Raw genomic sequence first — 27616 nt, forward strand, 5'->3', positions numbered from 1 at the left:
TCTGATGGTTCTGAATGGCTCCAAACCCAAAGCATCTGGACAATCCCTTACCAGCACTGGCCCCGGCATGTACTTCCCAGAATTCTCTCTGCCATCACCTAAGCTGCTCTTTTTATGGATCTGGGGGCCCCATAGCTACCAACAAGAACAATAATTGGCTGTTGCTGGCCTTCTACAGGCCAGGGCTGGGCTGGGCATTCTGCCCTGGGCAGGGCATGGGCAGGGCAGGGACAGGTGGGGGTACTTACCAAGTGAAGAAGGACTCACCTGATTCTTCTTCATTAACAGCTGCACGGTTTGTAGATTTGTGCCATAGTTGGCTGACTGGGCCAGAGGCAGCCTCTCTTCCACCCAGAGCTGTAGAAATCAGAAGGCGGGGATAGCTGATGACAATCATGGCCACCCTTTCCCTGAGCATTCACCACCCTGGGTCAGATAGAGCTCTCTCCTGCTGTGTCTCCCTGGTTCTTCCCAAGGCCCCATCAGGGTTTTGTCCCCATTTTACAGATGGGGACACTTAGATATTTTGAACTGAGGTTCCAAGTAACTTGCTTCTGGTCATACAGGGGGAAGGTAACATAGCTGGATCCTGAACCCAAAGTCTCTCTATCCCAAAGTCCATGACCGAGTTATCATTCAAAAAGCACTGGCTTAAAAAAAAAAAAAAAAAAACAAAAAACAACTGGCTTTTCTTTCATATTTAACGTAATCATCACAATGGCTCTGAGGTCACAAGGTGAGAGGACCAGACATCTGCTAAGAATTGCCCTGGGAGGCAGCCAGTTATCCCGATGGCAGCTGCCGGCTCAGCCTCTGGGAGTGAGGTCTGCGGCCAACTCACGGTCTCATCCTCTAAGTCCCTGCTGATCTGCAGCTTGGCTCGGGATGACTCCAGCTGCTTCTTCCTCCTCTCCAGGGGCTCCAGGAGGTCCAAGAACCGCTTCTCGATGCTCATGTCTGCGTCTCCTGCCTCCTCTCCCAGCGAGGGCACCTGGGCAAACAGCTCCCCCAGCTCCTCCTTCCGCACGTTCACTTGGTCTTCCACACGCTGGGACACAAGGCAACAGTGTCGGTAACAGCTTTGGCACCTGGGCAGCCCACGTCCTCTTCATCATCTGTATCCTATCCATCCTTAAAGGCCCAGCCTTCCCCAGGAAGTCTCCCTGGATGCCCCCACTCATCCTTCCTAATCCACAAGTGCCTATCCTATACTTCTCGTGCATGTTTTTTTTTTTTTAATTTAAATCCCAGGATCCCTGTGTTACCCACTGCAAAGGAGCAGAAGATGGGTTTTGAACCAGGAGACATTTTGGCTCAAGCCCAGCTAAGAGGAACAGAAGGAGTAATTACTTTCAGGTTTCAGATTTGTTCCCCAACATCTCCTATTCCAACATTCCCAGTCTACAACCCACTCACGTGCCTTCAGCTTAGCCAACATCCGGTTGACACTGGTCAGGTCCTTGCCCGGGTCATCAGACCGCAGCTGGTCCTCCATAGCACTGATCCACTTGCTGAGGTCTGCATGGGTCTGTGAGCGCAGGTAGGAGCTCCTAGCTGCTGAGAGGTGCTGGGCCCTCTCCTGAGTGGCAGCCTGAAGCTCATCCCAGAGCCGGTGCAAGTCTTCCAGCCTCTGGGACACCCGGGCTGCATACTGGGCCTTCTCCTCCATCAGCTGCTTTCCTTCCTGTGTGGAGAAGCAGGAAGGCTCATCATCTGAGGCTGGGCAGTCTTGGAACAGCCCTGCTCCATGTGGCTGCCAGGGGTTAACTGAGGGGAGATTGGGGAGTCAAAGAATCTGCCTAGAACTCCGGTGAGGCTCAACTGAAAGACTGCACCCCCAGAGTTATTTGCAGGAGAAGGTGTGACAGGGAGGGGTGTGTCTGGGGCAAAGGACTCAGGGAGATTGGAGTATGGGGAGTTGTTGCAGACCAGGATCAACTGATGCTAAATTATTTTTTAATAAAAAAAAAAAAGATTTAAGATCCATCCAGGTACAACCAACATGGAAAGGACTCTACCCTTTCAGTTGTCTTCCCAGAGGCTGTGCAGTAGCTTTTGGTGATATCTTTTATTTTTTTTTTTTTATTTATTTATTTTTTTTTTATTTTTTTTTTTTGCTTTTGGTGATATCTTTTAGTTACTGGGTTTGTCCTATCTGGTTTTCACCTGCATAAATGTACCCTTTTGGGTGGGTACAGTAGGATATGACTTGGGCCTAGAAATATATGTTACTAATAACAATATTTCCTGAATAAATAATGGCCCAATAAATGCCAAGTACTATTCTAAGTGCTTTAATGTTCACTATTCCCTTGGGTACGTACTGTTACTATCCTCATTTTTCAGATGAAGAAACTGAGGCAAAGGGAGATTGAAGAGTCAAATAGTCTGGCTCAGAGCCTGCATCTTCAAACACTATGGATACTGCCTCATGTGGACCCTATGCCTACTTCTTCCTGGACAGCCACAGCAGGGAAGAGCAAAGGGAATTGATTCCCAGATCTAACACCAGCTACATTTTGACTTGGGCCCTTGATCAAGCCTGTTATAAGGGGGACCCTTGGTTTCCTGTCTATGAGGGGTGGGGAATGACCACTCCCTGATGGTTTTGCCCATCCAAATGATGAAGGCCAATGGTCCCCTGGATCACTCTGCTCATCTCACACATTCCTCACCCTTGGTCAGGACAGTGCTGGGGCCCTGATGAGGATGATAGAAGGCAAACAGTGATAACTGGTGTCCTGGGACTAGATGCTGAGGCACTAACTCAGTACCTCAGTGTCCTGGACTGTCTCCAGACTCAGGTGACCCAGAGGAGGCACCGATTCCAGCCAGGCCTAACAATAATGGATGTACCAGGAACTCAGAAGGGTTGACTACTATTTAGAGAAGTTTTTCACTTCCAGGTTCTATACTGTCCAGCAAGCTTCAGATGGTGTCTATGCCCTGTGTGAATCCCCATTCAGGTAAGCATATCTGAGCAGAGAGCCCGCACCACTTACCACTTGCTTTACTTACTGCATCAATGCTATCTAGCCACCCTTGGTGGGAAGCCAGGTCTGCCATAAATGCCTGGTGTTTCGCCCACTTGTTTTGCAGGTTTCTCGCATCATCATAGGAGACATCCTGAGATGTTAGCAGCTTGTCATTGATCCAGAGAGTGAGCTGTGGACAGAAAGAGGGAGTTTGAGTGCATCTCTTTGGCCAGGGGCTCAGGCAGGACCTGCTGCCCATCTCGGCTGCAGAAAAAGGCCAAGGAGGGGAAGTATGAATACAGCAGAGTACTACTTTCCAACTTTCCAAAACTCTAGGTCCCGAACTCCTGGACAGCAACTTAACCTGTGTTCTCTCAGAGCTAAAATACGAGCACCTGGGTGTCTTCCCTAGTAGAGCGTATGCAGTGTGACACAAGGGTATTTATGCTTCTCCCCGTATTTCCAGGACCCAGGACAGGGCCTGGCCTACTGTAGGAATTCAGTGACTGTTTACTGAATGGATAGATAAATCCACCCTTTGGCAGTAGGATGAGAAATAATTAATAAACAGAGAAAATATTATCTGAGGAAGAAGCTAAGGGGCAGAACCTATAATTAACAATGAGGGAAGAACTGTGATGAGCATCCAGCGTTTCCAAGATATCCTGGCAACATCCCAAGCCTGGTTGGTGCCAAGAGCAGAGGTGGATGAGAACAAAGTTATCTGGGCCGAGAAGAAAGGGGTATGAGGATGGGAGAGAGAAAGAAGCCAGAGAAAGCACCATTCCACACAGAAGTACCGCACATGAAGAGACTCAGGAGTGCAGGTTAAAAATCTTCCTTGCACAGCTCATCCTAGGCTGAGCAAGAACCTTCTCAGCCAGCTCTCCAACCAGGAGGCTTGTTGAAAACACTCTTCTCTACTTTTTGAGACTCTGATTCTTCTGGGCCTGAGTGAGGCAGGACTTTACATTTAACAAGGGCCAAGACTGGATCCATAATTTACAGGGCCCAATACAAAATGGAAATGCTCAAAATTATTAAGAATTTCAAGATGGTGGGATCCCTGGGTGGCGCAGTGGTTTGGCGCCTGCCTTTGGCCCAGGGCGTGATCCTGGAGACCCGGGATCGAATCCCATGTTGGGCTCTCGGTGCATGGAGCCTGCTTCTCCCTCTGCCTGTGTCTCTGCCTCTCTCTCTCTCTCTCTGTGACTATCATAAATAAATAAAAATGTTTAAAAAATAAATAAAATCAAGCTTGGCCGAAACATTAGTGCAGCCATTAAAAAAAAAAAAAAAAAAAAAAGAATTTCAAGATGGCAACCACAGAGCATTAAACCAAGCATGGTGCCCTTCTGAGCACAGGCCCTATATGAATGCACAGGTGGAATGCCCTTGAAGCCAGCCTTGACCAGGGTCCAAGGTGACTTTAATATAGAGAGCCCTTAGGCCACTCTTTGAGAAACCCTGCCCTAGACTAGGCAAATTAAAATTTGTAGATTTTGGGGAAAAATTATAGAATCAAAAATTCTAGAGAATGACCTAAGCTATCAAATACCCAGACTTCCCCTCATGAAATTCCAGACTCCCAACTTAGAAAGGATCCCTATGGACTTTCTTCTTCTTTTTTTTTTTTTTTTAGTTTATTTATTTATTTATTTTAGTAATCTCTACACCCAACTTGAGGCTCAAACCCATGACCCCAAGATCAAGAGCTACATGCTCCTCTGACTAAGCCGGCCAGGTGCCTCCCCTTTCTACCTCCCATGGACTTTCTACCTCTAGGGCACTTTGCTCCTAGAAGGGAATCTCCTGCAAAGTGGTCTGCCTTCCTAGAGTCTCACCTCCTGGCAGTTCTGGAGGAAGTTCTGGAGCTCCAAGTTGTCTTTTAGAATGATTGAAGCCTCTGAAGCCTTCTCTTTGTTTTTCCTGTGCCTAGAAGGGAAGCCGGAAACCATAGTCACAACAGTGCTAAGCTTGGGGACCTTGCATAACACCACCAGCCCTACCTGGCTCTGGCCCCATGACCCTGGGGGTGGAGAGTACCTGTCCTCAATCAGCTGCACCTTTTCCAGGATCTTGTCTGAGTAGAGGTTTTCATCAGCTACCAGCTTGTTTCCAGAGTCCACAGGACTCAAGACCTTATCTTCGTTGTTCTCCATAGACATCAAGAAATCCTCAAACTTCCGGATTCCAGCTTCTGCAGCCTCTAGGGAGTCTGGGGGCTCCACGTGAGCCAGAGTATATTCCTGTTGAAGCAAGTTTCCAGATAAGGCATGAAGACAAGTTGAGAAGGTAGTGAGAAAAAAAAAAAAAAAAAGAGAGAGAGAAGGCAGTGAGGGCACTTGCCAAGCAGAAGCACTATATGCAGCCATCTAGGCTACAGTACAGCATGAATGGTGTCCCCTGGGGTTGTGCAAGGAAGAGGCACTTTAGGCCTTGCACCCCCACTCTCATCCCAGGGGCACCCAATGTACAGTGTGCCTAAAGCCACATGGAAGGGTAACTACTCAGGAAAATTCATATCTCCAGCCTGTAACTGACCCAAGAACAAGGCATAGTTTAGGAAATAGGACTGGAAAAGGCACGTGATAAGGAACAGAGAGGATTTTCCCCCAACTAGTGGCTGGAGAGATTCCCCAAAATGTAGAATTTGAGGATGCAGAGAAAGGGGAGCCCTCTTGTACTACTGGTTCCTCAAAAAGTCAAAATTATAGCCAGCATTTGCACTACTAGGTATTTACCCAAAGGATACAAAAATACAGATGTGAAGGGGGACATGCACCCCAATGTTTATAGCAGCATTATCAACAATAGCCAAACTATGGAGAGAGCCCAAGTGTCCATTGATTAATGAATGGATAAAGATGATGTGGTGTATATACACAATGGGATATTACTCAGCCATCAAAAAGAATGAAATCTAGCATTTTGCAACAATGTGGATGGAGCTAGAGGGTATTATGCTAAGTCATATAAGTCAGTCAGAAAAAGACAAATACTATATGACCTAACTCATATGTAGAATTTTTAAGGAGGAAAACAGATGAACGTACAGGAAAGGGGAAAAGAAAAAAAAGGAGAAACAAGCCATAAGAGACTCTTAATGATAGAGAACAAACTGAGGGCCAATGGAAGGAGGTGGGTGGGGGATGGGCTAGATGGGGGATGGGGATTATGGAGGGCACTTGTGATGAGCACTGGGTGTTGTATGTAAGTGATGGATCACTGAATTCTATTCCAGAAACTAATATTGTGCTGTATGTTAACTAAAATTTAAATTAAAAGAATAAGTAGAATTTAGTCTCCGAGGACATTCATAGGCTCACCAGTGCTGTTACCCTAAGAGATAACCCCCCTCCTATCCCTGAATGCCTCTCCCTACCTGATTGCTGAGGATGGCCTCAGCTTGCTTGGCATCTCTCTGGAACTCCTGGAAGCCGAGGCACTGGGCGAGGGAGTGGTTGCGGCTCTCCCACATCCGGCACAGGGCGTCCCAGCCAGAATCCAGGCCTTCTAGCCTCTGGCCCAGAAGCAGGTATTCTGGGTCTGTCTGATCACGGATCACATTCTCCCCAGATGCCTTGACCTGCTGGTAGTCCCCTCGGTGCCCGTCAATCTCGTCTTTGATGGCCACGTGCTGCTGTAGGAGCTGCTCGGCCTCTGGGAGGGACTCAGGCATGTCCTCGGAAGCCACAGCCTTCTGGGCCATGGACAGCCAGGTCTGGAAGTTATCCAGATGCTGCAGGAAGGCCTGTAGCTGGCTGGCTTCACCCAGTGAGGCTTCCTGTTCCTTCAGGGCTTCCTGCAGTTCCTGCCACAGCTTCTCCACACATGCCTGCCTCTGGCCAATGTCCTCTTTCTGCTCAGGGTGTGATGCCATCAGCTGCTGTGACTCACGCTCCAGGGCACCCACACGGGCTTCGATGGCAGCCACATCGCGCTCCAGCCCCGACAGCTTCCGTTGGATGGAAATGATGCCCGTCAGGTCCTGGCCCAGGTCCTTTATGGACTGCACCACTTGCATCTTGTCCTCAATCCACTTGCTAGTCTCTTCACAGTCCACACAATAGTTACGCACCCGGAGGGCTGAGTTCACTGCCCCCCGCCGGTCTGATACTATGGTCTGGAATGCTTGCCACCTGCCAAGGAGGACACAGACACCCTCTTTCTTAACACTTTCCACAGGGCATCCCTACCTAGACTCCCGCCAGAGGCTCTCCCCATAGATCCTGCACACTGAAAATCATCTACCCAACAAATGGTGAGGAGTAAAATTCACTTATCCGATTTTACCCAAGATGATATAAACTGCCAATCAAATCTTTCCATTAGCAGAGATGTGATTTCAACCATAAGTAAAGGAATGAAAAGGACTCTTAGTTTGGCTCTGTATGTAGTTGAATTTTGGACAAATGCATAACTTCCCCAGATTTCTTTTTTGAAATGCTGAAAATAATGAGAAAGTTTACATTTATCAACTCAAAGACATAGGGTCCCAGCAGCCCTAGAGGAACCATACAAATAGCCAAAACCATGTTCAAAGTACCCAAGGCCTAAAAAGTCACCTTGGCTCTAAAAGAAAAGGGACCTTATGAAGGAGGAGGAGGAGGAGGAAGGGGGAAGGGGGGAGCTGGGATTATAGCTGAAATGCATAGCATAATCTTAAACTTCAGCTGCAGTGCTTGAATGAAAATGGGAAACATGCAAAGGTCTAGCACATGTCCTGGGTCTGAGGCTGGTCTGCTGCTCTCAGTCAGCCTCCTCTAAAGAGCTGTGCATCAGCCTGGGCTGAGACCAACAGGGACTGTTTCCTGGGATCCACGTTGACGCTTTCTCTCTCTCTCTCTCTCTCTCTCTCTCTCTTTCCCTCCCTTTCTTTCTGTCTTTCAGAGAGAGAGACAACAGGAGAGAGCACAAACAGGGGGAGCTTTGGGCAGAGGGAGAGGGGGAAGCAGGCTTGACTGGGCAGGGAACCCAATGTGGGACTTGATCCCAGGACCCTGGGATCACAACCTGAGCAGAAGGCAGATGCTCAACCGACTGAGCCACCCAGGCACCCCAAGTTGACTCATTCTGAGTGACATGTAATATGTAAGCAACATGTGAGCACATAAAAGTGTGCTGAATGCTCATCTGCTGAGCCCATCTTTCCTGAACACCCACAAGGTATAAGTATTATGTTAGCTTTTGGGAGAATATAGTCATAGCCAGACTTTGCCTTATGGAGTGTATGACTTAGAGAGAAATTAAGACAAGCTCACAAAATAACTATAGTATAAAGTGCTATGATTAGAGCACATACCAGGCAGAATGGATTAAGGGAACTGGGGGGTGACAAGGGTGACGGGGGAAGGTTTCATGGCGGCTACCTGAGCTGGATCTCAATAAGCACCTCTCCAGCACTGCTGCTGTAGTGATCTATTTAAAGAGGGGGATCTGAGTAGCTCACTCTTTTCTGTACCCCCAACACCTGGGGGAGGAGGCTGAGGATGTAGGTGAATGGCCTGTCCCCAGGCCAACTCTCATTGAGTGCATTGTGGGTCCTCCTAAGGTGTGACAACAGCTGCTAGACAGGTCTGCAAAGAGAAGTGGGAGATAGGCTGGGGAGAACTGGGAATACCAAGAGAGAGAAGAGCAAGAGCCCAAAGATTTCACATCTTCCCTCCTAGACAGAGAAATCCTTGAGTTCTGGAGAGTTCTGTGCCTCTGTGCAAGAAGCCTCATGGTGATTTTCTCGGTTTTTCCCGGTGTGGCCTCATTGCAGACACCAGCAGAGGCCACAGAGAGGATGGGCTGGGAGTGAAGTCTGGTCCCCCTGCTGCATGGTCTTCCAGGTGGAAGAAGTTGACAGCACCACTCCAGTTAGCCCTGGCCAGGCCATGTCAGAACTTCAGGTTTGGTCCTGGGCCCAAGATTATTGAAGAAAATGTTGGTCAACTGGCATGCACACAGTGGAAGGTAATTACTTATTCAGTAAGAGTTTGAATGACTCACATGTGCCAAGCTTGGCAGAAGATATTCCCGTTTTGTTCCTGTTCACTCATTCACTAAGCATTTATCATGCAACTGTCATGTGCCTTGTGCCAGGCACTGTCCTAGGCTCTAGAGAGGTAGCAATGAACAAGGCAAAGTGCTTGTTCTCATTTGAGTGGGCAGAGACAAATAAATCCATAATTCATCCAGCAGTGACAAATGCAATGAAAAAATTAAGCAAGGTGATGAGATAGAGGCGCGGGGACTGGGTGGGAAGGAGGCAGTGATATTTTCAACTGGGTGGTCATAGAAGGCTTCTCCAGTAAGCTGACATACAAGTTGAGATCTGAATAATGTCAAGGTGTAAGCCATGTGGATATGCAGGAAAAGAATATTTCAAACAGAGGATGCTTATAGTCCAGTAGGAAAGTTCTTCAAGATCAAAGTAATTATAATACAAGGCAGAATGTAAAGCTCTAAACCAGTACAAAGGAGGGAAAGAAGGTTTTTCCTCTTGGACACAGGGAGAAAGAGGACCCCAAACTGGCCTAAAAGAGGGGCTGGATGTGGAGGAGAATTTGCACGCTGGTGGAGAGAACAGTGGAGGCCTGGAGGCAGGACTGTGGGCAAAGGGGAAGAACGGACAGTGGTTTTAAAATATTTTTGAAGGGCTCTCGCATGGACGAAGAGTCAATTGGTTTTGATCTCTCTGAAGGGCAGGGCCAGAACCAATGTATACAAATTGCAAGGAGGGAGATTTCCTTCAGTAGAAGGTCAAGTCTTTTAACCAAAAGGAGCTGCCTCCAAATGGGATGGGCTGCATGGTAAAGGGGCGAGCTCCCCACCTTGGGAGTGTCTGTCCAAGACACAATGGCCTGGGAGTATTTGGATGAGATGACTTCTCAGGTACATTTCAACTCTCAGGAAGACCATCCTACTATTTCATGCATTTGCTTCTCTCACCTATGGATGGCAAGTGCCTTGACGTATTTCACTCAGGACAGTAGAGGGCTTAGGGATCTGTAAAGATCGTTCTTTGACTATAGCTCATTAAGGCAACAGATACCTGCTGACAAGTCTTTCTGTCTCACACATGCAAACACACTCGCATGCCCGCCTGCACACATGCAAATACACACCCACTGCCATTACCTCCAACCCTAAAGAAGGACAAAGAGACATCTTCCTCCTCTGCATAAACCTCAGATTACAGAGGAATCTCCTGAACTACAGTCTCCATCTTCAGATGCTGAGATAATCAGCCCTGTCCTAGTGACTCTGAAGTATCCCTACCCCCTTCCTGCCTCCTGCTGGGCCCCCACCAGAGTCTCTACTGTGCTGATCCTCCCTCTTTTCCCCCACACAACTGGGTTTCCCTAACTCCACCTCCCAGATTGCTTCAGGCAGAGCAAGATTCAGACCCAAGTGTGGGGAAAGGGGTTGGGGCAATGGGGAGGCGGTGAATATGTGGTACCATGTGTGCAGGGCCCAGGGAACAAATAGGAACATGGCGAGTACTGTCCTCAGAGACCCTTGAGGAACTCACACCAATTATGCCTTGGTCTGAAAGCGAAAGCACCCCCTTTCCAAAAGCTCCTCAGGGCCTGTTTTTTGTTCCAGTCACAAAGCTTGCTCAAGGCTTCCTGCTAATTCTCTTCTTCATTCAAGCCAGCCTCATTATCGATGCTGCATTTTGGCACAGGCTGGAGCTTTCTTTTATGGACAGTACTTAAGAGCTCTCAGAAAGCAATTTTCCATGCCTACGAATGTCTGGGGAAATGTGGCATGAGTACCATATGGCCTGATTCTAACTATGCGTGCACTCAGAACGTCTCCGCCATCACACAGGATACATGCCCCCCTTCCCCCGACCTGGGGCGGCATTCGCAGCTGTGTTCATCACACAGGGCCTTCCCCCTTGTTGCTTCAGCTCCACAGTCAGACGGAGACCGTGGCTTAGAAAGACAGGAGCTCTAAGGGGACATGGCACATATCCTGACTCTTAGGCCCCACCCCAAGGGGGGTGTTAGTTGCCAAGCAAAGGCACCCTCAGTCCCCAGCCCAATCCACACCCCACCTGGCATTCAGGTGGTCCTGGTACTGCTTCACTTCCCCGCTGCGAGGGTGGCCGCTGTCTACCAGGCTGTTGGCAGCAAGGTTCACACCATCGATCTGTGTCATCAAAGTCTTCATCTCCTGGTCCAGGATGTCAAACCTGATATGGAAAGAGAAGATGAGGACTGGGGAAGAAGCATGGGCACTTTGCCTACTGCCCAGTCTCTGGAACGTGGGGCTCTTGCTTTCTCCTTCCATTTCCTGAATACATTGGACTGGGTAAGGGGACAGAAAGGAAAAAGATATGCTGACATACCCTATTTTCTGGTTCATGGGTCCAATTTCATGGTTTAGTATTTCTCGGGTCAGGCTAGTAAAGAGCTGGTTGCTTACTACATAGGCCACTGGCTCAATGGAAAGGCACAGAGGAAAGATGAATTGTGCATGTATGGGGGGGTTAATCACCACAGAGAATACCTGCCATATTTCCAATTGCCACAGCTGCTGCTCTCAGACCCTAATTCCACTGCTTTGACACCTTGGCCTGAAGGCTACCCTCCCCAACCAGGTCCTCTGTCCTTGGGTAGGAGAAGGGAGAGCTACCGGGGGTACGGGTGTAGTTTGGAAAGCTGAGCCTTCTGGGATAAAAGATCAGGTCCTTCTGGCAACGTAAGCCCACCTGTGCACACTCGACCATGACCGCTCATCCTTCTCAACTCTCTAATTCCATACTTAAGATGCTGGAGGGCCACATGGATGGGGGAGGGGTGCTCCCCCCCACCTCCGCCCGAGCAATGACAGTAAGGAGAGTGGCCTTGTAGACCGGTGGTTTGCAAACTGGTCCCTGGTCCTCTGGGGTGCTGTGACCTAGGGACTGCCATAGAAAGCTAGAGCTGGTGGGGTTCTTTTTCTTTTTTTTTTTTTTTATTGGTGTTCAATTTACTAACATACAGAATAACCCCCAGCGCCCGTCACCCATTCACTCCCACCCCCTGCCCTCCTCCCCTTCTACCACCCCTAGTTCGTTTCCCAGAGTTAGCAGTCTTTACGTTCTGTCTCCCTTTCTGATATTTCCCACACATTTCTTCTCCCTTCCCTTATATTCCCTTTCACTGTTATTTATATTCCCCAAATGAATGAGAACATATAATGTTTGTCCTTCTCCGACTGACTTACTTCACTCAGCATAATACCCTCCAGTTCCATCCACGTTGAAGCAAATGGTGGGTGGGGTTCTGATTTCTCACCTCCCCCTTAACCAAAGAGCTCCACTTTCCTCTGTGTTATAGGTCAGGGGTTCTGTATACAATTCATTTGGGCAAAGACTGCTGTGGCTGAAAAGTAAATGACTAACTGGACTAGAAAGATCTCCTTTGCTTTAGTTTAAGGAAGGCCCCATAAGGTAAAGTACCCAAAGCCACAGAGGCTGATTAAAACCTGACTTGGAAAAACAAAACAAAACAAAACAAAAAAGAAAAACCTGACTTGGGTGCCTGGCCTCAGAAATAAAGGGCATCCCATCACCTCTCAAGAGGAGTCTTGCTGACCTAGAGGCTGTTCTCACACCAGGCTGAGCTGGAGTGCAGGCTGCATAGCAGGGAGGTGAGGAAGAGAAAGTCAGGCTCTGACCTGTGCTGTGCGACCTCAAGGTCCTCCAGCGTGTCTGGGATTTGCATCTGGGCTAGCCACTTCTCCTTCTCGCCCATCCACAGCTCACAGGCGTCTGTCTCCCCAAACACCGTGTACAGGTCCAGGGCATCCTGTAGCCTCTGCCGACGCAGGTCTGCCTGGGCCACCACCTGCTGGTAGAGCTCCTGGAGGGCCTGCAGCCGGTTCGTCACATCTGGAGAATCCCGAAACTCTTGGGGGAAGCCCTGAGCCTGCTGTTCTAGATGCTCCATCACCCCACGGCTCTCCTCCAGTTCCTCCAGGAAGTCCTTGTGCTTCTTCCCCAGGGCCCGTGTGGCCCCCTCATCCTGCCCCACATCTTCGCCTGAGAGCAGCCGGTGGGCATCTTGCAGCCAGGCCTTGAGGTCGTCAGCATCACCCTGGAACTGGAAGAAGTTCTCAGCGTCCTGGAGGTTCTTCTTGCGAAAGGCAGCCAGCTCCTTCAGCTGGTCCCACTGGGCAGACACCTCCTTGATCCGGACCTCGATCTGTGGGTACCCAAACTGCTTCCGTGCGACCATGCCCTCTGCCTCCTGGAAGATCTGCCCCAGGTGGGTGTCCAGCCCTCGGAGCTCATCCTCAAAGGCCTTATGCTTACGTTGTAGGATGAGCACGCTTGTCAGGTCCTTGCCATAGTCTAGGGAAGAGTAGATCTGCTCTTTCTCCTTGATCCAGCTCTCGGCCTCATCCATCTCCCAGAAGAACTTCCAGAGCCGCTTAGACTGCTCCAGCTGGGCCTTCCGCCCAGCTGCCATGTTGCTTAGCTCCTCAAAGCACTGTTCCAGGTGGCTGACACGGTCCTGGATAACCTGGGGGTCACAAGGCTGGTACCCTGGGGGGAATGAGAAAAAGGAAGACAAAAGAGGTAAGGGCTTTGTTTGTGGGCAAGCTTCAGATCAGTTGCCAGGCTAGAACCACATGATCTAGAACCTACCATCTCACTGGGGCTTTGGGATTGCATACAGGGGGGCCCAGTTGCTTGGAAGGCAGGCGAGATTCTTCATAATTAATTCCCACTAACATTTCATGAGTAAGTTGGGCCAGCTCTTAGTAGAAACGCACAACGTGAAATTATTTTTTAAAAGGCCCAGACACAGGGGAACCTGAGTGGCATAGTCATTTGGGTTCAGATCATGATCTCAGGGTCGTGAGATTAAGCCCCATGGTGGCCTATGCGCTCTGCACAGAGTCTGCTTAAAACCTCTTTCCCTCTCTTTCTGCCCGTCCCCCTGATGTATCTCTTTCTCAAATAAATAATCTAAAATAAAATAAAATAAAATAAAATAAAATAAAAAAATAAATAAAATAAAATAAAATAAAATAAAATAAAATAAAATAGCCCTGGAGTGCCTGGGTGGCTCAGTGGTTAAGTGTCTGCCTTTGGCTCAGTGTATGATCCCCAGGGTCCTGGGATCGAGTACTGCATCAGGCTCCCCAGAGGGAGCCTGCTTCTCCCTCTGCGTCTCTCATGAATAAATAAATAAAATCTTTAAAAAATAAATAAAATGGCCCAGACACAAATTTCAAGTTAACTCTTCAAAGAGGCAACAGGGTGTTTTATTTAAGAGCCAGAGCTGGAGGAGCACCTTGTTGGCTGGCTCAGGTGGAGGAGTGTGGGACTCTTGATCTCTGGGTCATGAGTTTGAGCCCCACATTGTGTGTAGAGATTAAACAAATAAAGCTTTATTTTTTAAAAAATAAAGAAATCAAACCAAAGCTAGCAATCCCAATTGTCTCTGTTCTATCTTGAACTGGCAGAGTGAATGAAAGGCAGATGAAGCGTTATTGGTGCTTATAAACACCTAATTATAGATTATTAAAGCAGCTGCCTGCTCTCCGGAGAATTTTGCTATCCTTCAAACTTCTTCCTTGCACCATTAGGTGATGGAGGAAGCAGAACTCTAAAGCTAGGAGATTTATCCAAGCTGGTGTGCCAGAATGCTAAGCCAGAGGTTGGGGAGACATCTGTGGCCTCACCTTTCTCCTCAGCGAACTGCCGGGTAGCTGCGGTGATGGCCTTCACTTTGTCCCCTTGGATGGCGATGTCAGCCTCCATCAGCTTGTGCTTCTGTAGCAGGTCCTCAACTTCCAACAAGTGTTTCCCGAACTCGGCAGACAAGAGGTGAGCCTGTCAAAGAAGACAGTCCAGGTAGAGGGGACGAGGAGAGGTGAAGGCACATACCTGCTAGGGGAGGGAATGTCTGGGCCTGGGAGTCAGATATAGTCAAAAAATGGTTGCCGCTCAGCATGGAAGCTATAGAGCAGGACTTCCTCCTGGAAGTGCCTTTCAGAATCATGCATGGAACGTTTTTCAGAAGCTGAAGCCTCACACTAGATCTCTTGCATCTGTCTCAAGTTTTGGAGCCTGGGCATATGTATTTTTAGAAAACTCCATGATCGGTTTACTGTGCATCTTTGGTGAGACCTACTACAGTGGAGGAGGAGGAGGTTCAAACTTCTTGATTGCCCCTATGTTGGGAGGTCTGGATTCTAGCCAGACTCAAACTGTGACTACTCAGAGCCTGATTCTCCAGGCTCCTGATTCATGTCTATAACTTCTAGGTCCTGTGGGTTGGCACCTGAGCTACCACAAACCTAAGACATCTTGATCACCCAAAATACAGTGGACCTGGGCTGGTGACCTGTCTGGAGCAGAGGGAGCCAAGCAGTCAATAGGTGGATGCAGCCAGACATGGTACTGCCTCTGTTTCTCCATTGTGGCTTAGGGATGTGCTTGGCTGGGAGGCATCTAAGGAAGCATAGCTCACTGCAGGGCCAACACTGAGGTAGGCCTGGGGCCGCGGGGGATGGGCAGCCTCTGGGGCCCACCTTGATCTCATCCATCCAGTCAATGCTGTGCAGCATGTCCTGGAAGAGCTTCTGCAGGGCCAGGGTCATCTCAAGTCTCTGGCGCCGGGTCCTCAGAAGCTCCTGTAGATAGTTCCACAGGCGCAGGATGTTGTCCTTGCGAGCAGTGATGCGTTTCTGGTCATGGTAATTCTCCTTTTCCAGCTCCTGGGCCAGGTCCTCCAGGGCCTTCACCCGCTCCTCATAAGCAGCCGTGTCGGTCTCGATGGCCTCGTGTTTCTTTTTGGCGGCCTCCACAGCTGCCAGATCATACCCAAAGTTGTCCTGCCCCATAGGGAGAAAAGCAGGCAACCCAGTCAGGCTCCCTCCCCGTGGCTAGTCCCTTCACAGAGAAATGGCAGGTCCCTTCAGAACAACTGCTCCATGGGAAAACCCATTCCCAGGGAGTTTGTTCTGCTGTATTTTCAGCCTGTCTTACAGAGCCAAGTTCCAAAGACTAAATGTCTTGCAAGAACCTTTAAAAGAAGCTCATAAGTTTATTCACCAGGCCATACTTGTAAGTTTGCTGTGTGTAAATTATTCATAGAGCCCTTTCGCGGCCTGTGGGCACTCACCACCCTGTCTTGAAAGGACCTGCCCAATTCTGGGCAGGAAGGGGCTGTGTCTCACTCAGAGCCCCACAGCTGTAAACAAATGGCTCAGCCCTGTGCTATTGGGGGTGCATGCACAACTCTCCAATTCTCTCAGAACACTGGTTTTTCCCCTTCCTGGACAACTTTTGAGTCCAAACTCTGAGTGGTAAGCCCACTACTTTTCCGGGGCCTCAGCCCTGGGGTCAATTTTTAGCTGGTGAAATATGACCGTGGCCCTAGAGGCCAGAGTCTATGGAGAGTTCTTCCTCAAATGTGAATCCGGATCTACCTAATCATGGGGGGCAGGGCTGCGAGGCCCGTGGAGAGGCTTATCCTACTGCTGCTGGGAGGCCAGCTGGGTCTCCAGCCTCAGGTGACCGCTGGGGGCTCCAGAACGCTTCTGCCCCCGCCATGGCCAGTGCATCTCCCACTACCTGAACCACAAGGCGCTGGTTCTCATTGAGCCACGTCTCTCTCATGGCGGCCTTTCGGTCGAAGCGCCGGGCCAGTTGTTCCAGCTTCTCTTGCCGAATGAGCTCATGTCTCAGGGCCAGCTCCCGCTGATACTCGGCCTCCTCCAGGCTTTCCCAGGCCTGTGTGAGGGACAGAGGAGAATTCATGGGGTGCAGGAGGAACACCTGGGTTTGGGGCTTCTGCCTCTTTTGCCCAACACTGAGTGATTTCAGGAATCGAATCTAGGCAGAGCCTGAAGTTCAGAATCTTTTGGTTACCGAAGATTTGGGGAGCCCAGTCCCCTCCTCCTCTAAACCTGCCTTAGATACTCTTGGCCTAATGTTAGTTACTGTTACTTGTACTCTGTGGGTGTTCAGTAAATTCTCACTGACTAAATGGCTGGTTTCATTCTGTTAGAATGCCCAAGTGGCGCTAAGCCTCCAAACCTCTGAAATATCAGAAGGCATTTCCCTTCTGTTATAAGTAGTTAACATTCATTCTATAGTCAGTGAAACTCAAGAAGCTATAGAGACTAAGCTATAAAACTGGCTTGAAAAAATGACTCTGGGCATCTGAGCAGGGGGCTGAATTAATGGACAATGGGTAGAGTTGAACCTCTCAGAACTGGGTTCAGAGAGTACCCCTAACTAGCCAGCCTGTGTAGTTAATAACACGATAGAAAGTGGCTTGGCTTAGCCCTGTCCAGTGACCATTCTCCACACCCTTATCAGAAACTCAGCCAACCCGCTGGCAATGCATAACGGAAAACACTGCTGTACCCGGTTGATGTCAGACACGAGTTTCCCGTCGTGAGGTATATACACTTTCTGATTGTTGGCTCTCATCCGGGACTGAATGGTAAAAAGCAGGACTTCCAGGTTCCCCTTCTCCTGAAACCTGTTGAGAAAACCAGAGGTAGGGAGATTAGCGTCGAGGTCCCCACAGCCAAATTTTTTGCTAAAACCAACATGAAACTCTGGCATCTTGGAGCTTGGATAGAAAAACATCTTTTCCTTGAAAAACAAAAAGTAAAGAGATATACAGGTTTACTTACCTGTTAAGACATCTATCATCCTCACCAACTGTGATCTACTAAGGGTTAAGTCTTTATAATACAAACCAGAAAAAAACACAACAGCCACCCTAATGTTTGCTTATCATTTGTTTCCACAGGGGAATGGCTAACCAGAGTATTCTAGTAATTCCTGCGGATACCAAGAGTTTTGCCAACTGACACCAAAAAACACTCTTCACTGTTCTGCAGACAATGAAGATGTCTGACTAGCTCTTAAGTCAGTTTCTTATTGAGTGAGCCAATGAAGCCTTAGAAATAGCATTATCCACATAAGAACATATTGTATTGAAAGCAACTTCCACCTGAGTACTACTGAGCCAGCCCTCCGGACAAGTCCTAAAGGCCAGATGCTTCTGAGGGGAGAGGAAAGGCTGGGCTCCAGGAGGATAGCAGGTGCAGGTGAGAACTGGCAGCATGGTGAATATCTGGAACCCGGGGTCTAAGCTCAAGGTAACTGCATACTTCTACATTTTCACATGTACACAAGTATCTACCCACTTCTGCATCTTCCATGTGGCAGTCGAAGATTGGCTGTCAACAAAGTCCCTACCCCAAGACCAGCCTGACAGAGCTGACCCCTCACAGTCATTTTAAGAGAGCTGTGGCCCCGAGCGCCATCTACTTGGCCAAGAGACAGCATCCCTGTGGTGCATGGCCTGAGAGAAGCACAGGGGAGGTTATCTGTATTGAATTTAGGACTTTAAAAATGCGTTAGTGTCAGGCCAGAAACCAGATACTTGTTTATAGTACGTTCTAGACTCTATGTCTTACCTTTCCCTGTTTGAGAGTCATGAATGAAGAGTGTGGGAGGGGAGGGAAGGAACAAGGCAGAGGGTACTATCAGTGAGCTAGAAATCTGTTTCAGAAGAACTGGACAAGCTGATGACAGGTGAGCTGGAATGCCTCCTCTGTGTGTATGCATGTGCATCTTTCTATGGGCGTGTCTACATGCGTGGGCATGCATGAGTGTGTCTGTGCATGTGTGTGCACATGTGCACAGACCCTGAACATACTGGGATGAAGCGGAGGTCCCAAGAGGTAGGATTAATGCTCTGTTGATGAGCAGTGACAGATGGGAGAGAAACAGGAGGTACCTGAGATCAACAAGACCCCACACAGAGAGCTCCAAGACTGAGAATATAGAGGTCATTACCAGATAACAAATGCACAGCTTAGTCTACAGAGAAGAGAGAAACTTTCCAGCACTTTCTCCTTCTTTGGCTATGAGTTGAGGGTTACTCATCAATGCCCATTTCCTAGAGCCTGATGACTTAGGAGCAAGAAAGGAAGGTGGGGATGACATACATGACAGATGTGAAGCTCTCTAGCCTCTAGGATAGACTTCCTGGACATAGTTCTCAAGGCCCAGGGCTCTACCTTTAGCAATCAGTTTCTTAGCCTGAATGCCCATCTTCCCAGAGCCAAGGCCCTTACTTGGGTGGCTTCTCCACAGTGCGGTAGGTGCTGAAGGCCTGTAGTTGTTGTTGGACGCCCGTCAGGGAGTTGGCAAACTTGCGGCTGTTCAGGACAACGATGGTCTGCTCAATCCAGGTGAGCAGGTCTGAGGCCAGCCCGCTGTATTTTTCAATCATCTTCTCGGTCTCAATGGCATGGTCAATTACCTAGGGAATCACTTTATTACTTATTTTTTTAAAAATGTTTTATTAATTTATTTGACAGAGAGAGAGCATAAGCAGGGGGAGCTGCAGGCAGAGGCAGAGGAAGAAGCAGGCTCCCCACTGAGCAAGGAGCCTGATGAAGGGCTCAATCGCAGGACCCTGGGATTGTGACCTGAGCTGAAGGCAGATGCTTAACTGACTCAGCCACCCAAGTGCCCTTATTACTTATTCTTATCAGAAGAGCAATGATACCAATGAGGCCACCAGGGGGGCCACAATTAAGGTGGCCCTCCTCTCTAGCCCTGGAGTGTTCCATGTTAGGTTTGTTCCCTGAGCTCAAAAACATTGCCAAGGCAGGAGGAGTGGACTGGAAGTGGACTGGCAACATTAGTAGGAAGCTGGCTCTGCTAGGGTTCAGTGGCAGCTCCACCCTTCCCCTAACCCTATAAAAGACTGACTGGTAAGCTTGCTATACCAGGGCATCAGCCACTAGAAAGGCCAAAGTCTTGTTTATTTTTAAATGCATTATTAGGAATCCAGGGCTTCTAGGCACCATCTTTGCTGAACACCAGGCATACAAAGACAAATGAGAAATAGTCTCTACCCTTGGGGAGCAGTGGACCAGCAGGGGAGAAAGGAATTTGGCATGAAGGTCTGTACAGTCTAATGGGTTCCTGATATACCACAGAAGCTAAGAGGCCCAGAACCATAATAAACCAACATATAAAAGCCCATCGTGTCCCATGGAAATGTTCATGAGATGTGGAAGATGTGCTCAGAGCTGCAGGCTAGGACATTTTTCAGGACAGACTATCAACTTGCTTTGGAATTGAAGTTGGGAGCCATTACCTCAGCAGAGCCAGGCTTCAGAGAAGTTGGTAGGGAGTGATCTATAGCCCCCCACTGCAGCAGGGGCCCAGATACACAGCTCTTAGGATGGAAAAGGAGCATCTCAGCATGGCAAACAGGGAAACAAGGTGACACTGGCTGTGAAAGCTCTGTACCTTGCCGACGCGCTTGCCCTCCACCGCCAGCACCTTCATTTTGGAGAAGTAGTGGTAAAATGCCACCACATAGGTAATAATGGATTTCTCATCAGGATTTTCCGTGAAGACATCTGCAAGGGGATAGGGTGTGTGCTCAGGACCCAAATGGAAGCTAGAGATGTCAGAGGGTTTATCTCCCTGTTCCTCCACCATGAAATTCAGCTCCAGACATCAAGGGACAACCCAAGGGTGAGAATGAGTGTTTGTGATTTTAGCGAGAGGATGAAATCCATATTAGGACCACAAATGAGGTGAAGGGAGAGAAAGAAAGATCGAAAGACTACAAATGGGCCACTGGTTGGGCCAGGAGAGTGTCAGGAGCTGCCTTGGATCTGAAGAGCAGGCCCGGAGCAGACTGCTGGCCTAGCCACTGGCCCCTTGCTGTGTCCGCGGCTGGCTGGGCACCGGGCCTATGCTCCTCCAGGTGCCCTGTCAGTCTGGGGCTCCCTCCAGTATGAACACTACGTCCCGTCACAGCAGCGAAGGGCTGGGCAGGTGCAGCTCACCTTCAGGGTCAAGAAGTGGGATGATGCCTAGCTGACGCTCAGCCACGTCGAATGCATGCTCTAGGTTGTGTCGCGCATTGGAGTCCTTCAGCTTGTCGAAGTCAATCAGGTCAGGCCTGGGGGCACAAGGCCAGATGGCTAAGAGGCGGCGGCCACGGCATCCCCCACCTACAGGGCAGCCCCGGCATGAAGCAGACACTCAGACAGCTGGGGAGAAGTGAAAGGAGGAGACAGAAGCAGGGGAAGGGCAGCTGTGAGCACCAGAATGTGGGGAAGGGGCAGAGGGCATGCCTGGAATTTCCAGGAGGCAGGGAGGCTGAGGATGAGAGGAAGGACCAGGCGTTGTGCGCAACGTATCCAAACAGCGCAGGGGTCCTATCCTCGGCCCTCTCCTCCCCCTTACCGGTGCTTGTGTATCAGGGCGTTAAAGGCCAGGCCATCCTTCCAGCTTGAGGTGAAGTTGGTGACATTGACCTGGGGGTAGCTGCACCCAAGAGAAACATTAAGACCTAAGAAAAGATTATTCTGGAGTCCCCAAAAGTGTATGAACTGAGGGACCAAGGCACTGGAGAGAAACAGATCTGTCCCTTCTCGAGCCCCCTTCAATTGCAGACAGCAGCTAAGTCACATGAAGAGACTCCTCCATAAGGTGGGCCCAAGAGACTCACACCCACCGACACCACAGTCTGAGCCAGGCAACTCTAGAAAGGAATCCTGAATTCCAGGCCTCCAATAATCAGGTCAGGACAGATTCTGTATCAGTTAGGCCAAAGCTGCTAGTGTTCTGGGCGATGTTGTGCGTGTCTCTTGGCTATGGCAGTACTTGGGGGAAAGCAAGAGGGTAGTGGGGAATGTAGTCATTAACTGGTTCCCAGGGCATACCCTGCTGTCTTCATCTGACACCACAACAGCAACGCATCCTTGGCCGAGCGCGTCTCACGACCCTCCTGAGTTTGCACAATAATGTCCTGAATCTAGGGGTGCGGGAACAAGAGAGGGGGGAATTAGATTTGCATCTGGCTCCGTGCCTTTCTGCTCTCCCTGGGAAGCTTCCTCCCTCTCTCTTCCTTCTTAGCCACCTGTCTGCACTGCCAGCCCTGCAGCAACACCATGGTTTAAGGTCCTGGGTCCCGGTGGCCCGTTCCCCGGCCTTAGTTCACTGCATCAGGACAGGGACAGCCTCCTCATGTCAGAGGAGACAGCTCTAGCTCGATGACTCATGGGATACTGACAAGAAACAAGATGCCCCAAATCCTCCTCTGAAGAACAATGCCCTGCAAGGGACAACACGAATACTGAAGGATTGGATTTTGATTAGAAGCTCCTCTTGCCTTTTCATTCTCCCCAATTCTGCTGTTACCACTGTTTACTGTACGCACCCGAGACCCCCTGGATGAGCTCTTCGGTCTGCGAGTTGTGTGCTATCTTCTTCCTCCCTGCCCTTGGGACTAGATTCTTCCTATCCTCAAGCCAGCAGCTGGAAGGCCCTGCTTTCCTTCCCTCACACTTTCTAAATTTCCTTACAAGTAACGGACCTTGAATTTCAGGGTGGGAAGGGAAAGGTTTCTGATTGAAAACCATGATATAGATCTTCTGTACTGTTTTGGCAACTTCTGAAACGAACTATCTTAAAAAAAAAAAAAGTGACACATGTTGACATGTTGTGGGAAAGGGACAAAAGCAGATCCCCCAGCCGGACATCATCTCAGCTTCTAATTTCTATCTTCTCCCTGAAAAGACTAGACTGCTGTCCAAACTCACTCTGTATCTGTGAGCCATCACTGCAAAGGATGGTTACTTCTTCCTTCCTCCTACAGGTTCTGAGCCTCCCAGAATGTCCACGAACACTCACACTCCATTCATCATTTTATAAGATTCCTAAGCCCTGCCTGGCCCAGGGAGGCTCCCTGCACTCCCTCTGCCCCGCTCCCCTGGAACTCACCTGGAAGCGAAGGATGATGGTCCAGATGAGGCCCAGGACCAGGCGATGGTTGCCGTCCACAATGTCGTGGGAGCCCATGTTTTCCAGGTGCACCCTCTGCTCCTTGAGGAACTGGAGGGCCTTATCTACATTCTCCAGGCAGTGAATGCGCATCTTTCCCTTCGTGGGCTTTGGCTGGGGGACAAGTATTGGCTCCGTGGGCATGGAGGAATGTCATGGTCACCCCAGAGGTACCTGTAGCCTGGGCCAACTCCTGTCATCAGCACCCACCCTCCGCCCTCCTGGCCAAACTCCAGCTCTCACACTCACTCCTTGACACTCTTCAACCCCATCCTTTCTGCAAAGTTCAGAGGTTCCCCCTCCCCTGAGCACCCACAGCTCTGCAACTGGGCTGCATCAGTGCTATTTCTGGGTCTGAACGGGTAATAAATGACATTCAAAAGCCCTGACACAACAAATAGTTAACTGAGTACTTACTATATGCCAGGCACAGTTCTAAGAACTATGAACTGCTGGTTGGTGATAAGAGGGGCTTTCTGTTGAGTGATTGATAAGGGGGTCCATCCCATCAGCCAGCCTCTGCCCTTCCCACCCCTGAATGGCCCCAGTCAGAACTTAAGGGGGCCACCACTGAGGAGGAACCACATCATGTGAAGGGTTCCCAGTGGTAACTCTTCCTAGTGGTCTTTCAATACAGGATAAGGCACAGCAGCCTGGAGTTGAAAAAGCAACAGAAGAATGTGGTACATTTTATTTTTTATTTTTTTATTTTTTAAAAAGATTTTATTTATTTATTCATAGAGACACAGAGAGAGAATGAGAGGCAGAGACACAGGCAGAAGAAGCAGGCTCCATACAGAGAGCCCGATGTGGGACTCGATCCAGGGTCTCCAGGATCACACCCTGGGCTGCAGGTGGCGCCAAACCGCTGTGCCACCGGGGCTGTCCCTGTGGTGCATTTTCATTCAAACCCTGAAGATCTTAGTATTTCATCAGGTACAGGTATCACTTATACAAGGAAAAGAAGGTCCTGACTGATAGAACCAAGGTCATAATAGAAGTAACTAAGCAGGGCAGCCCCGATGGCCCAGCAGTTTGGCACCACCTTCAGCCCAGGGCCTGATCCTGGAGACCTGGGATCAAGTCCCGTGTCAGGCCCCCTGCATAGAGCCTGCTTCTCCCTCTGCCTGTGTCTCTGCCTCTCTGCCTCCACTCCCTCTCTGTCTGTCATGAATAAATAAAAATAAAATCTTAAAAAAAAAAAAAAGAGTAACTAAGCAAAACTCGAACCTTAATCTGGTTCTCCCTCAGAGGCAACATTACTGCACAGTGGGTCACAACTGAGAGGGCCTACATAAATTTCCACTTGTAAGAGTGACAGAACACATAGGAAAATATCTTCCATGTTTTTCTCTTGGTTTCAAGAAGGATGCAAATTTCTCCAGCTGGGTTACAGAATCCATTCCAGACTGCATGAGGAGGCTGGCGGGGGGGGGGGGGGGGGGTCCGCTGCAGGCCAGACGCAGATGCCTAGGCCCCAAGTGGAGAACTCGAGAGCTCTGTGTGGCTTTTGGGAGGAGCATGAAGAGGTGGGAATGGCCAAGAAACAATAAAGTCTGGTAAGAGGTCAGAGAACTCAGTAAGCCACACGGACATCTCACATCAGGAAGTAACAAAACCTTCCAAAAGAACAGGGAGAAACCTTGAAAGGCAGTGAGAAATGGAAATACCCCAGATGATGTCTTTTCTAAAGAGGAGACATAGCACCAGCCACGGGATTCAGGGAAAGGGGCCACAACGCAGAGAAGGACTTTACCAGGATCTCTCCGGAGAGCACCTCCAGCAGCTTGATGAGCATCCTTCCATCCCGCAGGTCCTTGTAGAGGTCAGTGATGCGGCAGGGCACGCGAGCCAGGTTCGAGTTCACCCATTTTGTGAAGGTCTTCTTCTGAACAACTTCCCGTTCATCTGAGTGAGGAGCAGAGTCTTGGGTGAGGTGGCCAAGACTGGCAGTGTCATGTGACATGTGACATGGAGCTGAAAGGTTTTCTCTTAATCCCAGGACCCCCCAATCCTTGGCAGAGAGGGTTGAAGTATCTATTCCACCCCCTTCCTAGGAACATTTGTGATCAGAGTATAGCCTTTGGGCAACATGAGTCCATGTACCATGACTGGAGCAATGAAGAGATAGCTTCCACCACCACATTCTGTACACAGTGGCTATGTGCCTCTAATTCAGCCACCTATTTCCTCTACCTGGCAGAAAGCTCTGTCCCAGTGTACCAGCAAGCTCAGATTCCAATGCAAGGTTCACCCATCTATCTATCCAACAAACATTATTTCTGCCTAGAATGGTCTCTCTTGCCCATCCACTCTACCTCACCCCTTCCACCTAACTCCTATTTGTCCTGTAGGAGTCAGTGCTTCTCCAAAAAGCTTACCCTGACCCCTTGGCTAGGTTAGGCCTCCCTGTGTGTGCCCTGACCCCTGCATATGCATTTCTTATTTAGGTCTCACTTCACATTCATATGAGTTGAAAGCCTATCTCTCCTGCAAGGCTGTAGGTATCTTGAGCCCAGCAAAGTCTATCTGTCTAGTTTACTTCTACATCCCCTAGGCCTAGAGCCTGGTATACAGTTGGTGTTCCAGAGTTGAATTGTAGTTGACTGCACATTTATTCAGCTCCTGTTGTTGGCAGGCTTATGCTAGGCCTGATAATATATAAAAGTAAAACAAACTCCTTGAGGGGCTCCTGGTAGGGCAGAGAAGAATGATGAGCAAGGCAAATGGAATGTGTGATCCATACAAGGTGAGGGATAAGGGAGGCTTGAGCTGGGGACTATCCATGCTGAATCTCTCACCACCAGAAGGGCAGGTAGGGGTTTCTCCATCTTCAGACCTGAGAAGCTGACATGACACCCCCACCCTAAATCAGCATCAGCCCAAACCAGTTTTCTTACCCATGTTGTACTAGTTCAGAAGAGGTACCTCTTAGCACCTCTGTAAAATAATGCTGGTAACCTGTCCAGTTAGGGCTGGGAGGTTTGAACCAGATGCTGGAGAGAGGGAAGAGCTGGGTAGCAGAAAAAGTGGGGGAGAGGTGGAAGGTAAAGAAGAGAGAGTGGCAGAAAAGAGAAACAAAGGGAGAGATGAGGGAAGGATGGGTGGATTCTTGCTCTGTTGGCCTTAGTGAAGTTTGTGGCAAAAGGCTTTGGGCACTTTGGTGCAGAAGCCGACCTGGCAGTATGGCTGGGCCTAGGCCATGGAGGATCCCCAGGGAGGGTGTGGGGGTTGGGCAGAGCAAGGACAGGCTCAGAGCAGCCTAGCCAGGAGGGATGTCAGTGCCCTGGGAGCAGACTAAATGTCCGCTCAGCTGAGCCCAAACCATGGAAGGGTTGGCTTTTTAAATTATTAAATATCTGATTTAACAACAACAAAAAGAGGAACCCAGCCAGCAGGGCCTCAAGGGTATAATTTTGGCGGTTCCTGAGGCTCACAGCATCAAATTCCTTCCTACTGCACTGCTATTTTAGTGTTAGGAACTCAGACACTTTATTCACTTATTCATTCATTCAGCCAATGTTTACTGTGTCACCGCTAGGTGCCAGGCTCTTGGGGGAGGTGGGGAACTCAGGGACAGGAAAGACAGCTCTATCTTTGAGGCAGACATACTCTTTTATAAATATGATGAGTGCTGGTGTCTCATATAAAGAATTCAATGGCAGCCATCTAAATAAGACTTCCACAAAGAGGAAAAATACTACTACTGACTCTCTAAGTCTCAAATATAAAATTAAAATGGTAATCCATCCATACTGGGCCGCTGGGCAAAGTTTCAGGGGGAAGACTCTCTTTACTCTTTTGTTGGCAGCAAATTAAACCACTTTCCCGATTTCAAGGACTATTCAGTAAAATGTAACTAAAATTCCAATGATATATTGGACAGAAAGCAATTGCATTTATTCTGGGGCATGTCTAGAACCAGCCACAACCCCATGGTACCTTCCCTAGAGACCAAATCTGTTCGTTCAGGGATTAGTCCTTCCAACCAATTGTGGAGCTTTGACCAAGGGGCTGAAATTTTTAGGCCCTTTAGAGATGAATGTATTAAAAAAAACTCAAGTCCTTTCTTCCTTTCTTTTCTTGATTTTAAGAACCCAAAAATTTCATCACATGGGTGCCAAAAGTCATTTATTTGTGCTTGACAAAGGGTAAGAAGTGGTTTTAGCTGGGGACATGGGATTTAATTCTTGGCTGCTGGGCTGGCACATATAGTGGGCTGGTACAGATGGATCCTAACTTACCCTTAGATCTCCCCAGGTTTCAACACACAAATGGAGCCTTGTGGACCTCAAAATGTTGGAGCTGTAGGTTTAGAGCTCAGACAGGCAGCTTCTTGGCTACCTTTTGCTTGGAGGCTAGTACACAATTGCCCAGAATCCCCAGAACCCTGAAACATTTTGCAGTGTTGAGACATGGGTAAGATTCCGAGAAGCTAATGATGATCACAAGGAGAGAAAAGGCCCAGGGGTGGGGATTAATTTCCATTAGCTGTTTGCTCTGGCTGCTCCGCATCAGCATGCTCAGCACATTTACTCCTAGCATGGCACAAGTATTTATCAGGAGCCTTCCCAATGCAGGAGCAATGGGTGGCCCAGGGCCAGCTGGGCTGGGAACCCTGGTGGTGTGGACAGGCTGGGGCAGTGGCCATGTATTGGGTCTGCTGTCCCCAGGGGACCTGGGCCATCTTGCAGAGACCCTCCATGGAAAGGAGGCCTCAGCTAGGTGCAGCCAGGGGCCAGACCTTATTTCCAGACCCCTAACCCTGCCAGTGCAGGAAAGTAAGCAAATCCACCGGCAT

General features: G+C 49.2%; 1 protein-coding gene across 3 annotated transcripts in view; it reads right to left on the reverse strand.

The window, feature by feature from the left end:
- Positions 1-27616, reverse strand: part of SPTB (spectrin beta, erythrocytic) — a 146364-nt gene that overhangs the window by 26734 nt on the left and 92014 nt on the right. For all 3 annotated transcript variants that reach the window (XM_072838917.1, XM_072838916.1, XM_072838918.1), the window contains 20 exons: positions 24572-24723; positions 22756-22929; positions 21696-21787; positions 21217-21297; positions 20814-20929; positions 20266-20378; positions 19077-19264; positions 17347-17464; positions 16549-16707; positions 15504-15806; positions 14652-14802; positions 12636-13506; positions 11029-11166; positions 6361-7117; positions 5022-5224; positions 4820-4910; positions 3019-3165; positions 1421-1684; positions 842-1048; positions 268-357 (listed from right to left, as the gene is read on the reverse strand). In XM_072838917.1, coding sequence (XP_072695018.1) covers positions 268-357; positions 842-1048; positions 1421-1684; positions 3019-3165; positions 4820-4910; positions 5022-5224; positions 6361-7117; positions 11029-11166; positions 12636-13506; positions 14652-14802; positions 15504-15806; positions 16549-16707; positions 17347-17464; positions 19077-19264; positions 20266-20378; positions 20814-20929; positions 21217-21297; positions 21696-21787; positions 22756-22929; positions 24572-24723 — 4415 coding nt within the window. The remainder of the gene's footprint in view (positions 1-267; positions 358-841; positions 1049-1420; positions 1685-3018; positions 3166-4819; positions 4911-5021; positions 5225-6360; positions 7118-11028; positions 11167-12635; positions 13507-14651; positions 14803-15503; positions 15807-16548; positions 16708-17346; positions 17465-19076; positions 19265-20265; positions 20379-20813; positions 20930-21216; positions 21298-21695; positions 21788-22755; positions 22930-24571; positions 24724-27616) is intronic.

The sequence above is a fragment of the Canis lupus genome, chromosome 9 (genome assembly GCF_048164855.1).
Source record: "Canis lupus baileyi chromosome 9, mCanLup2.hap1, whole genome shotgun sequence".
Taxonomy (NCBI): Eukaryota; Metazoa; Chordata; class Mammalia; order Carnivora; family Canidae; genus Canis; species Canis lupus.